The following is a 16,668-nucleotide window of genomic DNA, read 5'->3' as shown; positions in this document are numbered from 1 at the left end:
TAAATTTAATGTGTATTTTAATTCTTCTTTATTTCTGAAATTTTCTGATAGTTACATACTGTTTACCACTGCAACATATATAATTCTATCAGTCCTAGTCATGTAAAAGTATTAATGATATCACAAAACATAGATCTAAAATGGTTTTAGTGAACTAAAATTTGTCAGGTAATTCCACGCAGAAGAATTTGGGGGGTGAGGGGAAAGAGGTAACATTTTTATTTTTAGTAGAATTAGTAGCTTCTAAGATCAGCTAATTCTGCTTTCCTGCTCTAATATTACTAGGGCAGTGTAGGAAGAATTAATATTAAGTGAAAGAAATTAAATGAGTGAAACTTTGCCAGTAAGCATGGGTGAGTCAGTATGCATTATAACCTATTTTTCTTCTGTAATAATTTAATTGTAAGAGACTCGTGCGTGCGTGAATCTACCATTTTTCCTGTGAAGTCAGTTGAATCTGTGGTATATGAATGTAATAGTGTCTGTGCATGTTGGATTTTTCGATTACAGCCTACACCTGTCCAAGGAAATGAATAATGGTCTTATTACCTGGACTGTAAATGTATGTATTAAAGTGATTATAATCTAGTACGTCTGCAAGAAATAGTGTGCTATTACACCAAAAGGAGCAATATATCATTAGCTTCTCATATTGTAGATTCCAGCCATGGTCAGGAGAGTGATTACTCCATATCAAGATGGACCTGACATCAGCTCTTTGGAGCCTGATGATGGAGAAAACTTTCTCTTTTTGAAAGAAGAAATCAGTATAGAACAAACATCTCAGTAAGTCTTATGTTTTCTTTCTCTGATTGCAGAAATAGTTGATTTCTGAAGTTCTTGCCATTCATCACTCCAAATAGCGAACCACACATAGCAATATTTTTCTTGTACGATACCTATTAGCTCTTTTTTCGCAGTTGGCAGTCAAGAGCATTGGTGGCACTAAACTAATAGAGTTTAAAATATTAAAGTGGAAGAAATGCTGGTTCCAGAATCTGTTTTCAAAGTCTTTTCGGATGACGAAAACATCATAAAGCAGCAACAAAGTACTCTTCTTCCATCTGCCTCAATTAGTGTGGTATGCAAAAGTGGCAAAAGAAGCTGTTCAGAATGATGTTTAGGCTGAGTGGAGATTATAATAGTTACACAGAAAGAAGCTGAGTTATTGAGGTCCTCAAAACTAAAGATAAATTTAAACTTTAAATGGCATGGGGATAATCTAAAGAAGTGATTTGAGGAGGAAGAGAAAATGATACCAAAATGATGTCAAAAGAAGAACTCTCTTCAGTGGGAATGGGTTCGCATTGTTTTCAGTGTTTTGTAATTGGAATAGAAAGATGGGAGTGTGGGTGACTGGCTCGTAAGTTTCATGGCTGTGTGGCCCTTTTCTGAACCCCGCACAAAGGTTCAGAGCTTTCCCTGCAGGCAGGGAATTCAGCTGATCATCTGGGGAAGGGAGGGCGAGGCACTCACTCTCCTGGAGGAGTAGAAGCAGCAGCAGTAGCTGCTGCCTGCTACAAATGGAGAAGCTGGTTTCAGCCTCTACTCCAGGGCTGGGGAAAAGATAATCTGTGGCCCGATCCAACCACAAGAGCCTCAGCTGGCTCCCTGCCTGTCCCATCCCACTTGGACTCAGTGAAGCCAGCTGCAGGGCCATGTGTGTGTTTGTGAATGGTGAAAGCCTGGATAGAGGGGAGACAGGCTTCTCATGCTACCCCCTGCCCTCCCCACTCCTCCTTAGTTCCCATTGGCCAGTTTTCACTAATAGCAGCTTCCTGTTTGCAAAACAGGCGGTGTGGTAAGTGCCCCTCCTCCCTCATTCCTTGGGCTCACATGAATCAGTTAGAGCAATAAACTTGGCTCCTGCAACACATACAGTTGTTGGAAGGCAGGGTCCCTGGCTAAGGAACCTGCTGGGCTGCTGGCTTGGAGCCAGGTAAAGTCTCCCAGCTAGAGCCTGTAGTATCCCAGCCCCTCTGTGCCTCCCCAACCTTCTGCCCCCCTTCTGTCATCCTATCCCATGTAACCCAATCCTCCTCCATCCCTGCTCCAGCCCTCACATGCCTTCCCGGACACTGCATTCCCTCCCATACCCTCATTCTTCGAGTGGTCCCCGTGGGTGCTCCATTCATGGTGTCTGGCTCATCTTGGTGCCACAGCTCAGAGGCTTTGTATAGCTGTTCTCAGCTGGGTTGCGCCTGCGCAGTGTGAAGCACGCGCCATTCGTGCTCTTTGATCTTCGTGCGCACCTGGCTTACCCGTCAGTTCCTCTCAAGACACAGATGGAGCTTCCATTCTCTCATCTCCTCAGTAGTTCTTCTTCCCCTAAGAGAACCTATAATTAGTTAATTGTAAATAGTTAGCCTTCTTTTGTTGCCTGTTCTTCTCTTAGCTACAAAACAAAGGAAAAAAAAGAGAGGAGGACTCTTGTCAGCATTTTCTTGAAGCTTCCGCTTCCCGTGGCTCCCCTCGGTTACTGACTAACAGTTCAGCAGGGATTTAACAAACTTGTTCTTTTAGAAGAAAATGATTAACCTAGTCATGCCTGGATCTCCACGGTTTAAAAAGTGTGCCCAATGCAGCGAGCCCATGCCAGTTTCAGATGGGCATTCAGCCTGCCTAGGGGAGAACCACATTCCCCGTAAGTGTGGGCACTACTCAAAGATGACAGCCCGCACTCATCGAGACAGGGAAATGCGACTTAAAATGTTCCTCTTCGACAAGGCGCTGGACCCCAATGCAGGGAATGCTCAACAGCTGGAGGGGAACCACAAGAGAAGGATTTCTTCCCCCGAGCTACGTGGGGGGGGGGGGGAGGGGAAGAAAAAAGATCTCCCCTGCCAGATCACTCCCACCTGAAAGAACGGTGGGAGGTAAACCTGAATCCTCTGGCTCTGTCCTGTGACCCTCACCATCTGGGTTGGGGACTAAAGGGAAAAAGGCTGCGGTATCCGATAGAGCTTACTCTGTGCCAAAAGCAGCCTTGGTGCCGAAAAATGGCGCCTGTGTTACAAAGGTGCCGGCACCGCACCGGTTAACTTCTAAAGCTGAGCAGAAAATAGCGCAGGAAGCAGCGGCACTGGAGGGAACTCTCCTGGCACCGGCAACACAGCAAGCAATGTTGCCAGCGCTGAAGGCAGCCTCTGTGCAGACAAGCGGTGCACATCCTTCAAAGTCCCCAGCATCTCTCCATTCAGCCCAGCAAGCAGCGCCAGAGCAGCAGACAACCGCGGGGGCAGCTGTGGCACCAGAGGGAACTCTTCCGGAACTGGCATCACAACAAATACTGTTGCTGGAGCTACCTGGTGCTTCCCAGTTCCAAACAGCCCTGGCGCCGGCATATATAATGGTGCTGCAGCTGATTGAAAGACCTGCACCAGAGCAGGAGCTGGAACCAGGGTTTATTCAGGCTGAGCCTCCATCAAAGGCATCAGTTAAAGCACAGGGACAGGGGACTCCCCTTCTCTAAAATTTTCACCGGGTCCCTCTCCTTCTCTTCCGATGTATGCCTCACCTCTGCACCATACCTACCGGCACCACAGCTCAAGACACCAGGTCTATTATAGACAGTATTCTCCATATGGCCGCCCACATTACAGCGACTACTATTGGCACTGATCCTACTCGCCACCAAATGGATGATCGCCACGTTATTACTATTCCCTGTGTATCAGTCACAAGAGGCGACATACCAGTAATAGATCGTTCAGGTGCTCGTCGCCTCATCTGTCAAATCGATATTATGAGTATCGCCATCCTCCTCCGTACTCATCACATTCCCATTCCCATCACCGTATGCATCAACAGTCTTCACCGTATGCATCAACAATCCACTGTCAGTGGGGCACACTCCGCCACAGCAGCACTGTGACCGTCACCTGACTTCTTGAATACGCAGTCCGGGGGCCACAACACAACAGTCAGACCTGGAAGACAGGCAGTTGTCTGAAGTGGATGACCATCAGACTGAAAGTCCAGTTCCTGACCGTTCACCCTCTTCAACACACAAAGCGGTTTTCCCACTGGACAGGTCCCCACCAGACAATTTTAAGCAGTTCCAGAACCTATTCAAGTGGGTGGCTCAGTCCCAAGAAATCCAGATAACAGAATCACAAATGAAACAGCGACTGCTGAAAAATTTGCATCCAAGGCAGAGTGGGAAAGTGGCCATCCCTATTGATATGAAGCCATTATGGAACCGGCGGACATCATCAGGTAGACACCAGCTTCAGTACCACCAGCCTGCAGGAGGGCGGACAAGAGAGATTTTGTCTCTTCCAAGAATTTAGAATTCCTCTTTAACCATCTGCAGCCGAACTCGCTGGTGGTAGATGCAGTGCAACAACAGGCCAGGACACCGCAGTATAAGACAACACCAGATGCCAAAAAGTTAGATATATTTGGCAGGGAAGTTTACTCCTCGGCAACCCTTCTCCTACATATTTCTAATTATGCCACCTTGCTATCGAACCACAACTTCGACAGTTATTGAAAGGTATTGCAGCTTCTTTAGTACCTCCCAGAAAACAAGCGCTCTCTCTTAAAGTCCCTTATGCAGGAGGGTTTTACGGCATCAAGAGCAAGTCTGCAGATCTCTTGGATGTGACAGACACAGCAGCTCACACCACTGCAACTGCAATAATGATGAGGTGCTCATCTTGGCTTTCTTCCACAGCAGTTCCAAAGGAGCTTCACACAAAAGTGGAAGACCTCCCTTTCGACAAAAATAAGTTGTTTGCGGAAAAGACGGATGAGATCCTCCACTCCGGAAAAGATTCCTGGTCTGTGCGCCGCACCCTGGGGATGTATACACCCCCTTTTCGGTGCAAGAGATATTACTCCTACAAGAAGAGGTGCAACTACCCCTATCAAAGACAACAACATCAGCAGCGAGCCATAGACCAATCACGCCCAAAACAGCACCACGACGTAGATGGCCCCAACCATTCCGTTTGAACAACCGACAAAATTCCAAACAGCAAGTTTGATGGTTCGATTTGAGGGTATGCAACAAGTCCTTACGGTGATGGAACAACAAGTCCCTTACCTCTTTCACCATGGACTTCGACCTTTTCAAGATCAATGGGCGGCGATTACATCAGACCGCTGGGTATTACAACTGGTGGTATCCGGGCTCACCATCCCCTTCACTGCCATACCACCCACAAATCCACCAACCCCGTCCCTTTTGAAGGACCTATCTCATGAGATCCGGTTGAAAGAAGAGGCCCAGTGTTTGCTCTCCATAGGGGCCATAAAGCTCGTTCTTCCTCAGTTCAGAGGAAGGGGCTTCTATTCATGGTATTTTCTCACAGAGAAGACCAGAGGATGGAGGCCCGTCCTCGATCTCAGGAAGTTAAACAAATACCTCCGCCGTCAAAAGTTCAAGATGGTGACCCTTTCCAAGATAATGCTGTTGCTAGAGAAGGATGATTGGTTTGCAGCCCTCGACTTGCAAGATGCGTATTTTCAGATAGCGATACATCCGGCTCAGACGTTTTCTCCGTTTCATTATCGGGGAAGATCATTTCCAATACCGGGTGCTACCGTTTGGACTAGCATCTGCTCCCAGAGTGTTTTCAAAAACCCTGGCAGTAGTAGTGACACACCTGCGGCACAGAGATGTGATCATATTTCCATATTTAGACGACTGCCTTATATAAGGTAGGTTGAGACAAGAGGTCCTACGCATGGTGACACTAACCAGGCAGACATTTCTATTGCTTGGGCTCATAATCAATGAGCAAAAGTCGTCTCCAGATCCCACGCAGAGTATAAATTTCATAGGTGCATGTCTGGATTCCATCATAGTCCGTGCATACTTACCTCAAGAATGCTTTCAAGTTATGCACGAGCTGGCCACAGTACTCATCCACGCCCCTACAGTCACCATACTTACCTGTCTCTGCCTCGTGGGGCATATGGCGGCCACCACCTTCGTGGTCCAACATGCGAGACTTCATTTTCACTGTCTTCAACACTGGTTGGTATCAGTGTATATTCCAACAAAACACTCCACACACAAAGTGATAACCCCAGCTCCTTTAATTTGCAGGTCTCTGGGTTGGTAGTTGAACCCCAGAAATCTGCTAGCAGGGGTTCCATTCAAATGTCAACTGCCATCGATCCAGTTGACTACAGACCTTTTGGGCTGGGGGCTATACATCGATGGCATGTCCATGAAAAGCAGATGGTTGGCGGTGGAGGCAGTTTTTCATATCAACCTCCCAGAACTAAGAGCTGTATTCCTTGCTTGCAAACACTTCCGCACACATATAACTGGTACAACTGTCCGAGTGCTAACAGACAACATAGCAACTATGTATTATGTCAATTGACAAGGAGGAGCATGATCCTGATTACTTTGCGCATTGGCAGTCAGTCCACTTATGGAACTGGTGCATAAGAAACTGTACCACTCTGGTAGCATCCTACTTACCAGGCACAAGCATTCTCATAGCGGATGCTCTAAGCAGATTTTTCCCTCAGGATCACGAGTGAGAAATCCACCCCAACGTCTTAGACAACATCTTCCGAGCTTGGGATCACCGCAAATAGACCACTTCGCGACCTACGAAAACAAGAAGTGTCACCTTGACTGATCCAGAGGAGGCATGGGGAAAAGCTCTCTTGGAGATGCACTGCTAATCCGTTGGGGCACGCCTCTGCTCTGTGCGTTCCTGCCAACAGTACGTATTCCGAGAGTAATCCAAAAAATCAAGGAAGACTCAGCCCGGGTCATATTCCTAGCACTAGCCTGGGCAAGACAACCGTGGTACCCGTTCCTCCACAGGATATCCCTGTTACCACCACGTTCCCTGCCACTCCTCCCAGACCTCCTTTCCTAGATCCAAGGTTCTTGCTACACCTCAGACCAGAGCGTGGCTCATAACTGGTTCAGAGTAGAACAACTACTTTGTTCAGAGGCTTTAAAGACAGTACTGTTGAACAGTAGAAGGCAAGTCACAAGAAAGACTTACCTGGCAAAATGGAGGAGGTTCGTCGCTTGGTGTGAGAAAACTGGCATCCAACCGCACTCTGCACCAATGCATGAGACCCTTGATTATACCCTTTCCCTACACCAGGTGGACCTTTCAGTCTCTATGCTGAGAGTTCACCTCTCAGCAATCACCGCCTTCCATGCCACCACCGAAGGCCATTCCGTCTTTGTTCATCCTATGACCAAAAGACTGCTTAAGGGAATAACTAACCTTAAACCCCCATGAAGATCCATCCCCCCCGCTTGGAGCTTGGATTTGATTCTTGACACATTAATGTACCTGCCCTTTGAACCACTAGCCACCACGTTGTTATCGATGCTCAACACAAAGGTGGTATTCTTATTGGCTATTACATCCGCCCGTAGGGTGAGCGAACTGGCAGCATTAATGGCAGTGCCACCCTTCACAGTTTTCACCAAGAACTCAGTCACATTAAGTACCCATCCAGCCTTTATCCCAAAGGTCACAATAGGATTTCATATCAACGAACCCGTCTTTTTACCCATCTTTTACCCAAATCCGCATACTTCGACTCGAGACTCGCTATTCCATACCCTTGACGTGCGTTGAGCGTTAGCATTCTATATAGACAGAACACGGACTTGGTGTAAGACCGACTGTCTAATAGTATCCATAGTGGACTGCTCCAAGGGCAGTGCATTGTCTTCCCAGCATTTGTCCAACATCATAGTCTCTTGTATGACAATGTGTCACTCAATGCGCAACAAGCCCCTTCAGCTTGTACCTAGGGCGCATTCCACAAGGGCAGTGGCAACATCCACAGCGTTTGTCAGAGGAGTCTCACTGCTGGAAATCTGCGGGGCAGCTACATAGTCCTCAAGCTTGACCTTTTATGAATCACTACGCAATAGTGCGCCGGTGGACGCCTGACTCCTTGGTGACCTCAGCAGTACTTTCGGTCATTGACAAGCCTGAACTCCAGGAACGCAACGCGAGCATTGCTATGAAGGCACTATGAGTGGAGCACCCACGGGGGCCACTCAAAGAAGAAGTTACTCACCTTCGTGCAGTAACGATAGTTCTTCGAGATGGGTCCCTGTGGGTGCTCCACGTCACACCCTTCCTCCCCGTTCCGGAGTTGTTTTCTTTTGTATCCTTACAAATGTAGAACGGTGAGAGGAACTGACAGGTAAGCCAGGTGCGTGCGAAGATCAAAGAGCGCGAGCGGTGCATGCTGCACGCTGCACACTGCGCAGGGGCGACCCGGCTGAAAACAACTATGCAAAGCCTCCGAGCTGCAGCGCGGGGATGAGCCGGACACTATGAATGGAGCACCCACGGGGACCCATCTCAAAGAACCATGGTTACTGCATGAAGGTGAGTAACTTCCTCTTCCTTAGGTCACAACCCCCTCTCAGATCTTGCACCTCAAACTGCTATCCCTGGTCACAGCCCAAATCCCTGCAACCCTGTCTGAGGTCACAATCCCCTCTCAAGCTCTGTACACCCTCCTCACCCCAGCCCATTGCCCCAGGTCACAGTCCTCTACTTCACCCAAACTCCCTCTCAGATCCCACACTTAATCCCTTACCCCAAGCTCCCTTCTGCACCCAACCTCTATTCCAGACCCTCACACCTCCTCCATCAATATAATGGAGGTGTGTGGCCCTTGACCACTTACCAAATTCTTAGAGTGGCCCCATCAAAAATTATTGCCCAGCCCTGTGTTAATAGCTTAAGGTGAGAGAGAGAAATATTCTTTTAGTAAATTTTTTTGAGTGTTGCAGATACCTAAAACTCTGATCTTAATAATGTTTTAATCCTGGTAAATACAATTTACCATGTATTAATTAGTATTGCATTAAGGCCAGGTCTTTGCTGTCTGGTAGAGTTCTGATCCTGTAACACCTTAGACTAACATATATAAATAGTATCATGAGTTTGTGAGCACAAGCCATTTCTTCAGCCAAGGGAAGTGTTAATTTTCTTTTTATTTGATTTAATATTAAATAATTATAAGCATTGCTTCTTGTTAATTATTTCTTGTTTTTAATATAATATTTTCTTCCACACTATGGAGTATTTAAAATATATATTTATATATATTTATATCTTTAGTTTTTGTTTGTACTAGTAGATGCACATCCACACACTGCCTTGGTATTGGTGTTGCACAAAAGAAAATTCAATACACCCAAGGATGAAAAATCTTAGAGGCAACCATGGTGGCTGGAGGAGAGAATGTTAGAGTAACTAGAGCGTGAAAAATGGGGAGCAAAAAGGGAATTAACAAATTTTAGAGATTAGAAGAAAAAGTGGTAAAATCTGGCAAATCTTAATTTTGAGATTGGAGAAGATTTGAAAGTGATTCCAAGTTGTGAGATTGTGCAGCAAGTTATATGTTGCAGTCAACAAAACGTGTTCAAGAATACAAAGCTTTGAGGGAAATATGATAAACCCAGTTTTAGACCTGCTGAATCCAGGGAGAGGTGTCAAGAGACAGGCACAAATCTGAAATTGTACGGAGAATAAGAGATTATGGGTAGAAGATGATGTATTTGGTAGTAATCAGTGTTCAAGTGGCAGAAGCCATGGAAACAGGTAAGATCACTAAAGTAAGAGGAAGCAAAATGCAGGACAATGTAGCACTTTAAAGACTAACAAGATGGTTTATTAGATGATGAGCTTTTGTGGGCCAGACCCACTTCCTCAGATCAAATAGTGGAAGAAAGTAGTCACAACCATATATACCAAAGGATACAATTTAAAAAAATGAACAAATATGAAAAGGACAAATCACATTGCAGAACAGAAGGGGGATGCGGGGGGGTGGTAAGGGGGAGGAAGGAAGGTAAGTGTCTGTGAATTGCTGATATTAAAGGTAGGGAGAGTGGGATGTTTGTGAGTTAATGGTATTACAGGTGATAATTGGGGAAACTGTCTTGGTAATGGGTGAGAAAATTCAAAGTCTTGTTAAGTCCTTGTTGGCAAGTGTCGAATTTTAACATGAATGACAGTTCAGAGGATTCCCTTTCAAGTGCAGATGTAAAAGGTCTTTGTAGCAGAATGCAGGTGGTTAAGTCATTGAGAGAGTGTCCTTTCTGGTTAAAGTGGCAAGAAACTGTTTTCTCTTTGTGATCTTGTCTGATATCTGTTTTGTGGGCATTAATCCTTTGGCGAAGTGTCTGAGATGTTTGTCCAATGTACATAGCAGACGGACACTTTCGGCACATGATAGCATAGATTATATTTCTGGATGCGCAGGAATATGTGTTCTTGATCTTATAACTCACTTGGTTAGGTCCAATAATGGTATCAGCAGAATGAATATGTGGACAAAGCTGGCAACGGGGTTTGTTGCAAGGGAAGGTACCAGGGTTGGTATTAGTGTGGTATGTCCTGTGGTGGTTGGTAAGAATCATCTTGAGGTTAGGTGGTTGTCTATAGGAGACTATGGGTCTGTCTCCCAGAGCCTCTTTGAGTATGGTATCCTGTTCCAATATAGGCTGTAGTTTATTGATAATGTGTTGGACAGGTTTAAGTTGGGGGTTGTAGGTGATGACAAGTGGTGTTCTATTGTTGGTTTTCTTGGGTCTGTCTTGAAGTAGATGGTTTCTAGGTATTCGTCTGGCTCTTTCAATTTGCTTTTTTATTTCTCTGGGTGGGTAGTTGAGATTTATAAATGCTTGGTAGAGATCCTGAAGCTTCTGGTCTCTGTCAGTGGGGTTAGAGCAGATGCGGTTGTATCGAAGGGCTTGGCTATAGACGATGGATCGTGTGGTGTGTTCTGGATGGGAGCTGGATGCATGTAGGTAACTGTATGAGTCGGTGGGTTTTCTGTAGAGAGTGGTGTCTAATTTTCCATTGTTGATTTGTACGGTGGTGTCCAGGAAGTAGAATGGTCCAGGCTGAGGTTGATGGTGGGGTGTAGGTTGTTGAAATCTCTGTGGAATATCTCCAGTGTTTCTTGGCCATGTGTCCAGATCATAAAGATGTCATCGATGTACCGTAGATAGAGGAGGGGTGAAAGGGGACGGGAGTTGAGGAAACGTTGTTCTAGGTCAGCCATAAAGATGTTAGCATACTGTGGGGCCATGCGTGTACCCATGGCTGTGCCGCTGATCTGGAGGTATAAGTTGTTCTCAAACTGGAAATAATTGTGGGTGAGAACAAAGTTACATAGGTCTGCTATCAGGTTGGCAGTAGTGTCCTCTGGGATAGTGTTTCTAATTGCTTGTAATCCGTCTTCATGTGGGATGTTGGTATATAGAGCTTCTACATCCATGGTGGCAAGGATGGTATTATTGGGGAGGTTATCGATGTTTTGTAGTTTCCTTAGGAAGTCAGTAGTGTCTCGGAGATAGCTGGGGGTATTGGTTACGAAGGGTTTGAGAAGAGTGTCTACATAGCTGGATAGACCAGTAGTGAGCGTGCCAATACCAGAGATGATGGGACGTCCGGGGTGCCCAGGTTTATGGATCATCATCTAATAAACCATCTTGTTAGTCTTTAAAGTGCTACATTGTCCTGCATTTTGCTTCAACTACCCCAGACTAACACGGCTACATTTCTATCACTAAAGTAAGAGGGTAAAAGGAGAAGTCATCTATTTAATATTCTGTGAAAAATCAGCATTTAGAAACTGTTTAAGAAACAGAAACTAATGATTGAGGGCTGAAGAAGTCTACACCTTCTGTACCGTATTAAAGTTAATAAGAGTTTGTCTGCAAATGAGCCTCATACTACAAGCTTTAAAAAATTGTGGTGGTTTTCCATCTAAAATGTAAATAAGTTTTTCCCTCTATCAGAGCAGACTGACCTTAAGTTTTCAGAGCTCTGTATGCAGAGAAATATGGTGGGCTCCTGCTAGTTCCTTTTTTCCTCCTCTTCTTCTCCCACTCATTCTGACTGGTGACATTGTTGTTAGCCCTGTGGTAGGTAAGCTAGGTGTATGCCCAGTGTGCACCTAGATGTATGGAGTTGTGTGTGGCTACTACAAAGGAGTTGGGCTCTTTACTGTCCTATTGTAGTGTATGTAGCTTTCATGTGCTCCAGTTAACTTCAGTTTGCTTAACAAGAAGTAGGTCTAAATGGACATATAAGCTGTTAAGTTTTACATCATTTTTGTTTTGAGTGAACTTGTACTGCAGTATTTGTATGAGGTGAATTAAAAAATACTATTTCTTTTGTTTATCATGTATACAGTGCACATACTTGTATTAAAATATAATACGAACACAGTTCTGTGAGGACGTGTTTTCTGTGTTGTAATTGAAATAATATTGAAAAATGTTGAAAAATATCCAAAAATATTTAATAAATTTCATTTGATATATTATTATTTAAAGTACACTTTAAACTTCAATTAATCATGATTAAAATTACAGGCAGTCCCCGCGTTACATGGATCCGACTTACATCGGATCCCTACTTACAAACGGGGTGAGGCAACCCCGCACTAGCTGCTTCCCCCCAGCAGACCAGGGAGACGCAAAGCTAGCGCCCCCCCTCCCCCCAGCAGACCAGGGAGACGCAAAGCTAGCGCCCCCCCTCCCCCCCCCCCCCCAGCTGACCAGAGAGACGCAAAGCAGCTTTTCTCAGCAGACACCTCAGCTTGAGAATAAAGGACTGAGGGAAGTGAGGTTTGGGAGAATAAAACTGAGCTCTGGAGAAATGTTTGGCTAGAGTTTCCCCTACAATGTGTACCAGTTCCGACTTACATACAAATTCAACTTAAGAACAAACCTGCAGTCCCTATCTTGTACGTAACCTGGGGACTGCCTGTAATTATCATTAATTTTTTGAGTTAATCACATGAGTTAACTGTGATTAATCAACAGCCCTACTAATAATGCTAAAGTATTTCTATGGCATCTTCTGTCAGAGTGCTTCAGAGCACAAACACAAATGATTTTAAATGCCACAGCTTTGATTTTAAATATGCATAATATTTCCACCAGTCTAAAATTAATTTTTCAAGGTTCCTACTGGTGACGGGAGGGATCATGTGAGAATTACCTGTTATGTTCCTTCTATCTGGGGCATCTGGTATTGGCCACTGTTGGCAGACAGAGTACTGACCTAGATGGACCTTTGGTCTGACCCAGTATGGTCGTCCTTATGTTCTAATCTTGATACATTTATCTTGCCAGTAATTTAGTTTGACTTGTCATGCTCATGCACACACACTTGATGCACTATATATAATCATAACCGGTGCTAACAACCCAGTCTGTAAATAAGCTTTCATATTCTAAGTGATTTAAAATATAAACGTTGTTATTTTTAAACACTTCATATATATATAACACATTTTTTTAATAGGGAAGCTCTTCTCAAAAAAGCAAAAACGAGGGCTAAAAAGAAGCCACGAAGACGATCGGACAGCTCTGGAGGATATAATCTTTCAGATATTATTCAGAGTCCGCCCTCCACAGGTTGGTGGCAAATGAATTTTCTTTCCAAACATCACACGATCTAGCATCAGCTAGATTATACTTCTGCTATCTGTTCATCTTTAGAAGAAATTCTTAGTTAACACAACATTTTTGTAAATATTCAAGATGGATTATAATGGTTTATGTAATGAACTAGCCAATTAGCCCATCATAAGGCGACCCAGCTGAATGGCACAGATGTCAGCCGAGTGCCATGGCAGGAGGCGAAGGGGGGCGAGGCGGTGACGTACATGGCCAGGCCCCACCCCCTTCTTCCGTGGCACTCGGCTGACTTCTGCACTGTTCAGCCGGGCCACCGCGGGGGACCAAGTGGCATAAGCAGCTGTTTGGGCCCCTCACTCCCCATGCAGCATGGGCTGCCCAGAGGGAACAGCCAACATTTCAGGCAACAGCGCCCTCCAGAGGGAACAGCCAGCATTTTGGCGTTCCAGACTCTCAGACACTGGGCTGCTATATATATGATTACAGAATTAAGTGATATTGTTTTCTGTACTGTTCTTAAAGGGATATTTGCCAGGTTAACTTTGCCCCCAAACTTAGTTTTAAGGAAAACAAGCCTTTTATAAAACTAAGACTAAAGGACATTTTATCAGTTCTTTTTTTGGTAACTTAATTATTCTCCAGAAATGTTGCAGCCCAAGCATTGACTCACCACTTGAGACCCTGAAAGAAAGTGACTAGAAACTGATTAGCCTGTGTTTCGTTGCCCAATCTGTGAGAAATAGAAAAAGTAAATAAATTCCTTTTTTCAAGTAGATGGTTTGTTTCAATCAGGCTAGAGAAAGGCAGAAATGGGGGAGGCTATTTTATTCTGCCCGGTGATGGTAGTTACCTGCACTGTATGGGATTATATGATGAACTACCCTTTTAAATGTTATATTGATAATTATCTATAGTTTTATATTTTTAGTTTTATAATTGTATAATGTTCAAAATATGATTTTCAACCTTCCATCTTTGCATGTTTTTTTCTATAACCATTGTATAACAATCCTGCTGTTCATTATATAATTCTATGTTGTATTCTTCTCCAATACACATTAGGTTTAATAAAATTGGATAAGGCGAACTCTGTGGAGTCTCTTCCAGAATTGTTGACATCTGATTCTGAGGGCAGTTATGCTGGAGTCAGTAGTCCCAGAGATTTACAATCCCCTGACTTCACAACAGGATTTCAAGCAAATAAGACAGAGGTTGGATGTTTTGATTCATAAAAATATGTTTTTTAAAAAAAGGTCTTACCTTAATTTTTTTTTTGCCTTTCTATGTGCATTTGAAAAAAATGCAAAGCTTGATTTTTTTTTTTGCTTTTAAAAAGAAAAATTAGTCACATTCTCATCATTAAATAGTTTAAAGTGTGTGATTATTCACATAAATGCACACAAATCCTCTGCAGTTTTAATAGGTGGTGCTGGTATTTGTGTGTGTGTGTATGCTATCAGGATTTTTAAATCTTTTATATATCTTCTTGTTGTGTTTTTGTGTTTAAATTTTTCAATTCTCTTATGCTAAAATCCTTACCTCATTTTTTTATCTCAAAGTATAAAAGGAACCTCTATTTTAGCAAAATAAAGCTAATTTTCTGAACCTGATGCATAAGATAAAAAGATTAGTGATGATAATTATAAAGAGATGTTTTATATAGAGAAATGAAGTTCACAAGAATTGAAACTAATGCAGATCCCTGTTCATGCCAGTCTTAGGTAACAAAATCATTATTTTAGACCTGTAACAAATTTCTAAGAATGATATTACACGAGTTTATCTAGTAATGTATTTGAACATAGTTATGATGTCATTCTTGTTTTTTGATGGATGCTGTCAGTTAAACATAATATAAATAATGCAGATTGAGCTGGGATTAATTAAAATAAATCTGCTATTTCTGATATTTCCTATAGCTCTCTTCGTGTACAGGCAGTCCCCGGGTTACGTACAAGATAGGGACTATAGGTTTGTTCTTAAGTTGAATTTGTACGTAACTCGGAACTGGCTCCAGATTCAGCCGCTGCTGCTGAAACTGACCAGGGGCTGACTACAGGAAGCCCGAGGCAGAGTTGCTCTGCCCCTAGCTTCCTGGAATCAGCCACTGATCAGTTTCAACAGCGGCTGAATCTGGAGCCTGGGACAGAACATCTGGGGCGCTGCCGGGTAGCTCCCCCCAGGACCAACCCAGCAGCACCCCAGCTGCTCTACCCCAGGTGTCTACAACAAAAGCCTGGTCTACTGGGGGGAGGGGGCGCTCTTCCCCCCCCCCCCCCCCCAGCAGACCAGGGAGACCTGGAGCAAAGCCTTGGAGGCGCGGGACCCCGCCGCCTCTGCAGCTTTGCTCGGGGTGTCCCTGGTCTGCTCCGGTGTCCCTGGTCTGCTGGGAGGGGTCCCCAGCAGACCAGGGACACCCGGAGCAGCTTTTCTCGCCCCGGAGGATGCAGTGGCGGGACCACTGCGCGTCTGGGTTGTCCCGCCGCCCGCGAGTTCCGTGGCGAGAAAAGCCCCGTTCGTAAGTGCGGTCGGATCCGCGTAACTTGGGGACTGCCTGTATATTTTAATTTTTGCCATTTTTGTCACTTCTGACATTCATCCTTTTCTAAATGGGGGAGGAAAAACTCTGTTTCAGTGTAATTTTTTGTATGTTTCAGATAAAAAACAAAATGTATGTTCAGGATGTAAAAGCCCCGCATTCAAATACAGAGATGAAATTAAGTGAGGGGACATCAGCATTGAAACAGTCTGTTCCACAGTCAATACCCAGTAATAAAAACAATTCTGCAAGTTCTCCAGGTTGGGTTGCTACCTCTTTCAGGTACAGCAACATTTATTGTATTTAATTAGCTGGCAAGTATTGTTCTTTCTGTTTGGTAAAGATATAATGAACATTAGTAATTTAATATTCTTTCTTTTTTGCAAAGCAAAAAGTTAGCTGTGTTTAAATTGATCATGTGATACTAGCAACATTTGACATGTTGCCTAAAGATGCTGGCTTTCATTTTGCAAATTAATATGCTTGCTTTCTCTTGAAGAATAATAAAGAATCATTAGATACATCTTGATTCTATGATCTTAAAAGGGACACTGTTTCTAAGGACTTATATTTTAAAGTAGCTCTTTCTATTACTTGGATCCTTTATTTCATCCTTTAATTAAAAAAATAGTACTACAGTACTGTGCAGTAAAAGTGCACTTTATAATACTGTTACTGCAATAAATTGGGGTTGTCACTGTCACGTACCCTTTTTTTTTTTTTG

The 16,668-nt window shown here is 44.0% G+C and overlaps 1 protein-coding gene across 4 annotated transcripts in view; it reads left to right on the top strand.

The window, feature by feature from the left end:
• Positions 1 to 16,668, top strand: part of IBTK (inhibitor of Bruton tyrosine kinase) — a 116,881-nt gene that overhangs the window by 62,668 nt on the left and 37,545 nt on the right. For all 4 annotated transcript variants that reach the window (XR_012902586.2, XM_075923811.2, XM_006115894.5 and 1 more), the window contains exons 20-23: positions 659 to 786; positions 13,290 to 13,402; positions 14,468 to 14,616; positions 16,063 to 16,226. Coding sequence is in view for 3 of the 4 variants with exons in the window: in XM_075923811.2 (XP_075779926.2) it covers positions 659 to 786; positions 13,290 to 13,402; positions 14,468 to 14,616; positions 16,063 to 16,226 (554 nt within the window). In the remaining variant the exon portion in view is untranslated. The remainder of the gene's footprint in view (positions 1 to 658; positions 787 to 13,289; positions 13,403 to 14,467; positions 14,617 to 16,062; positions 16,227 to 16,668) is intronic.

The sequence above is a fragment of the Pelodiscus sinensis genome, chromosome 3, assembly GCF_052426305.1.
Source record: "Pelodiscus sinensis isolate ZL-2025 chromosome 3, ASM5242630v1, whole genome shotgun sequence".
NCBI classification, from domain to species: Eukaryota; Metazoa; Chordata; order Testudines; family Trionychidae; genus Pelodiscus; species Pelodiscus sinensis.
This window is presented reverse-complemented; position numbering and strand designations above follow the sequence as displayed.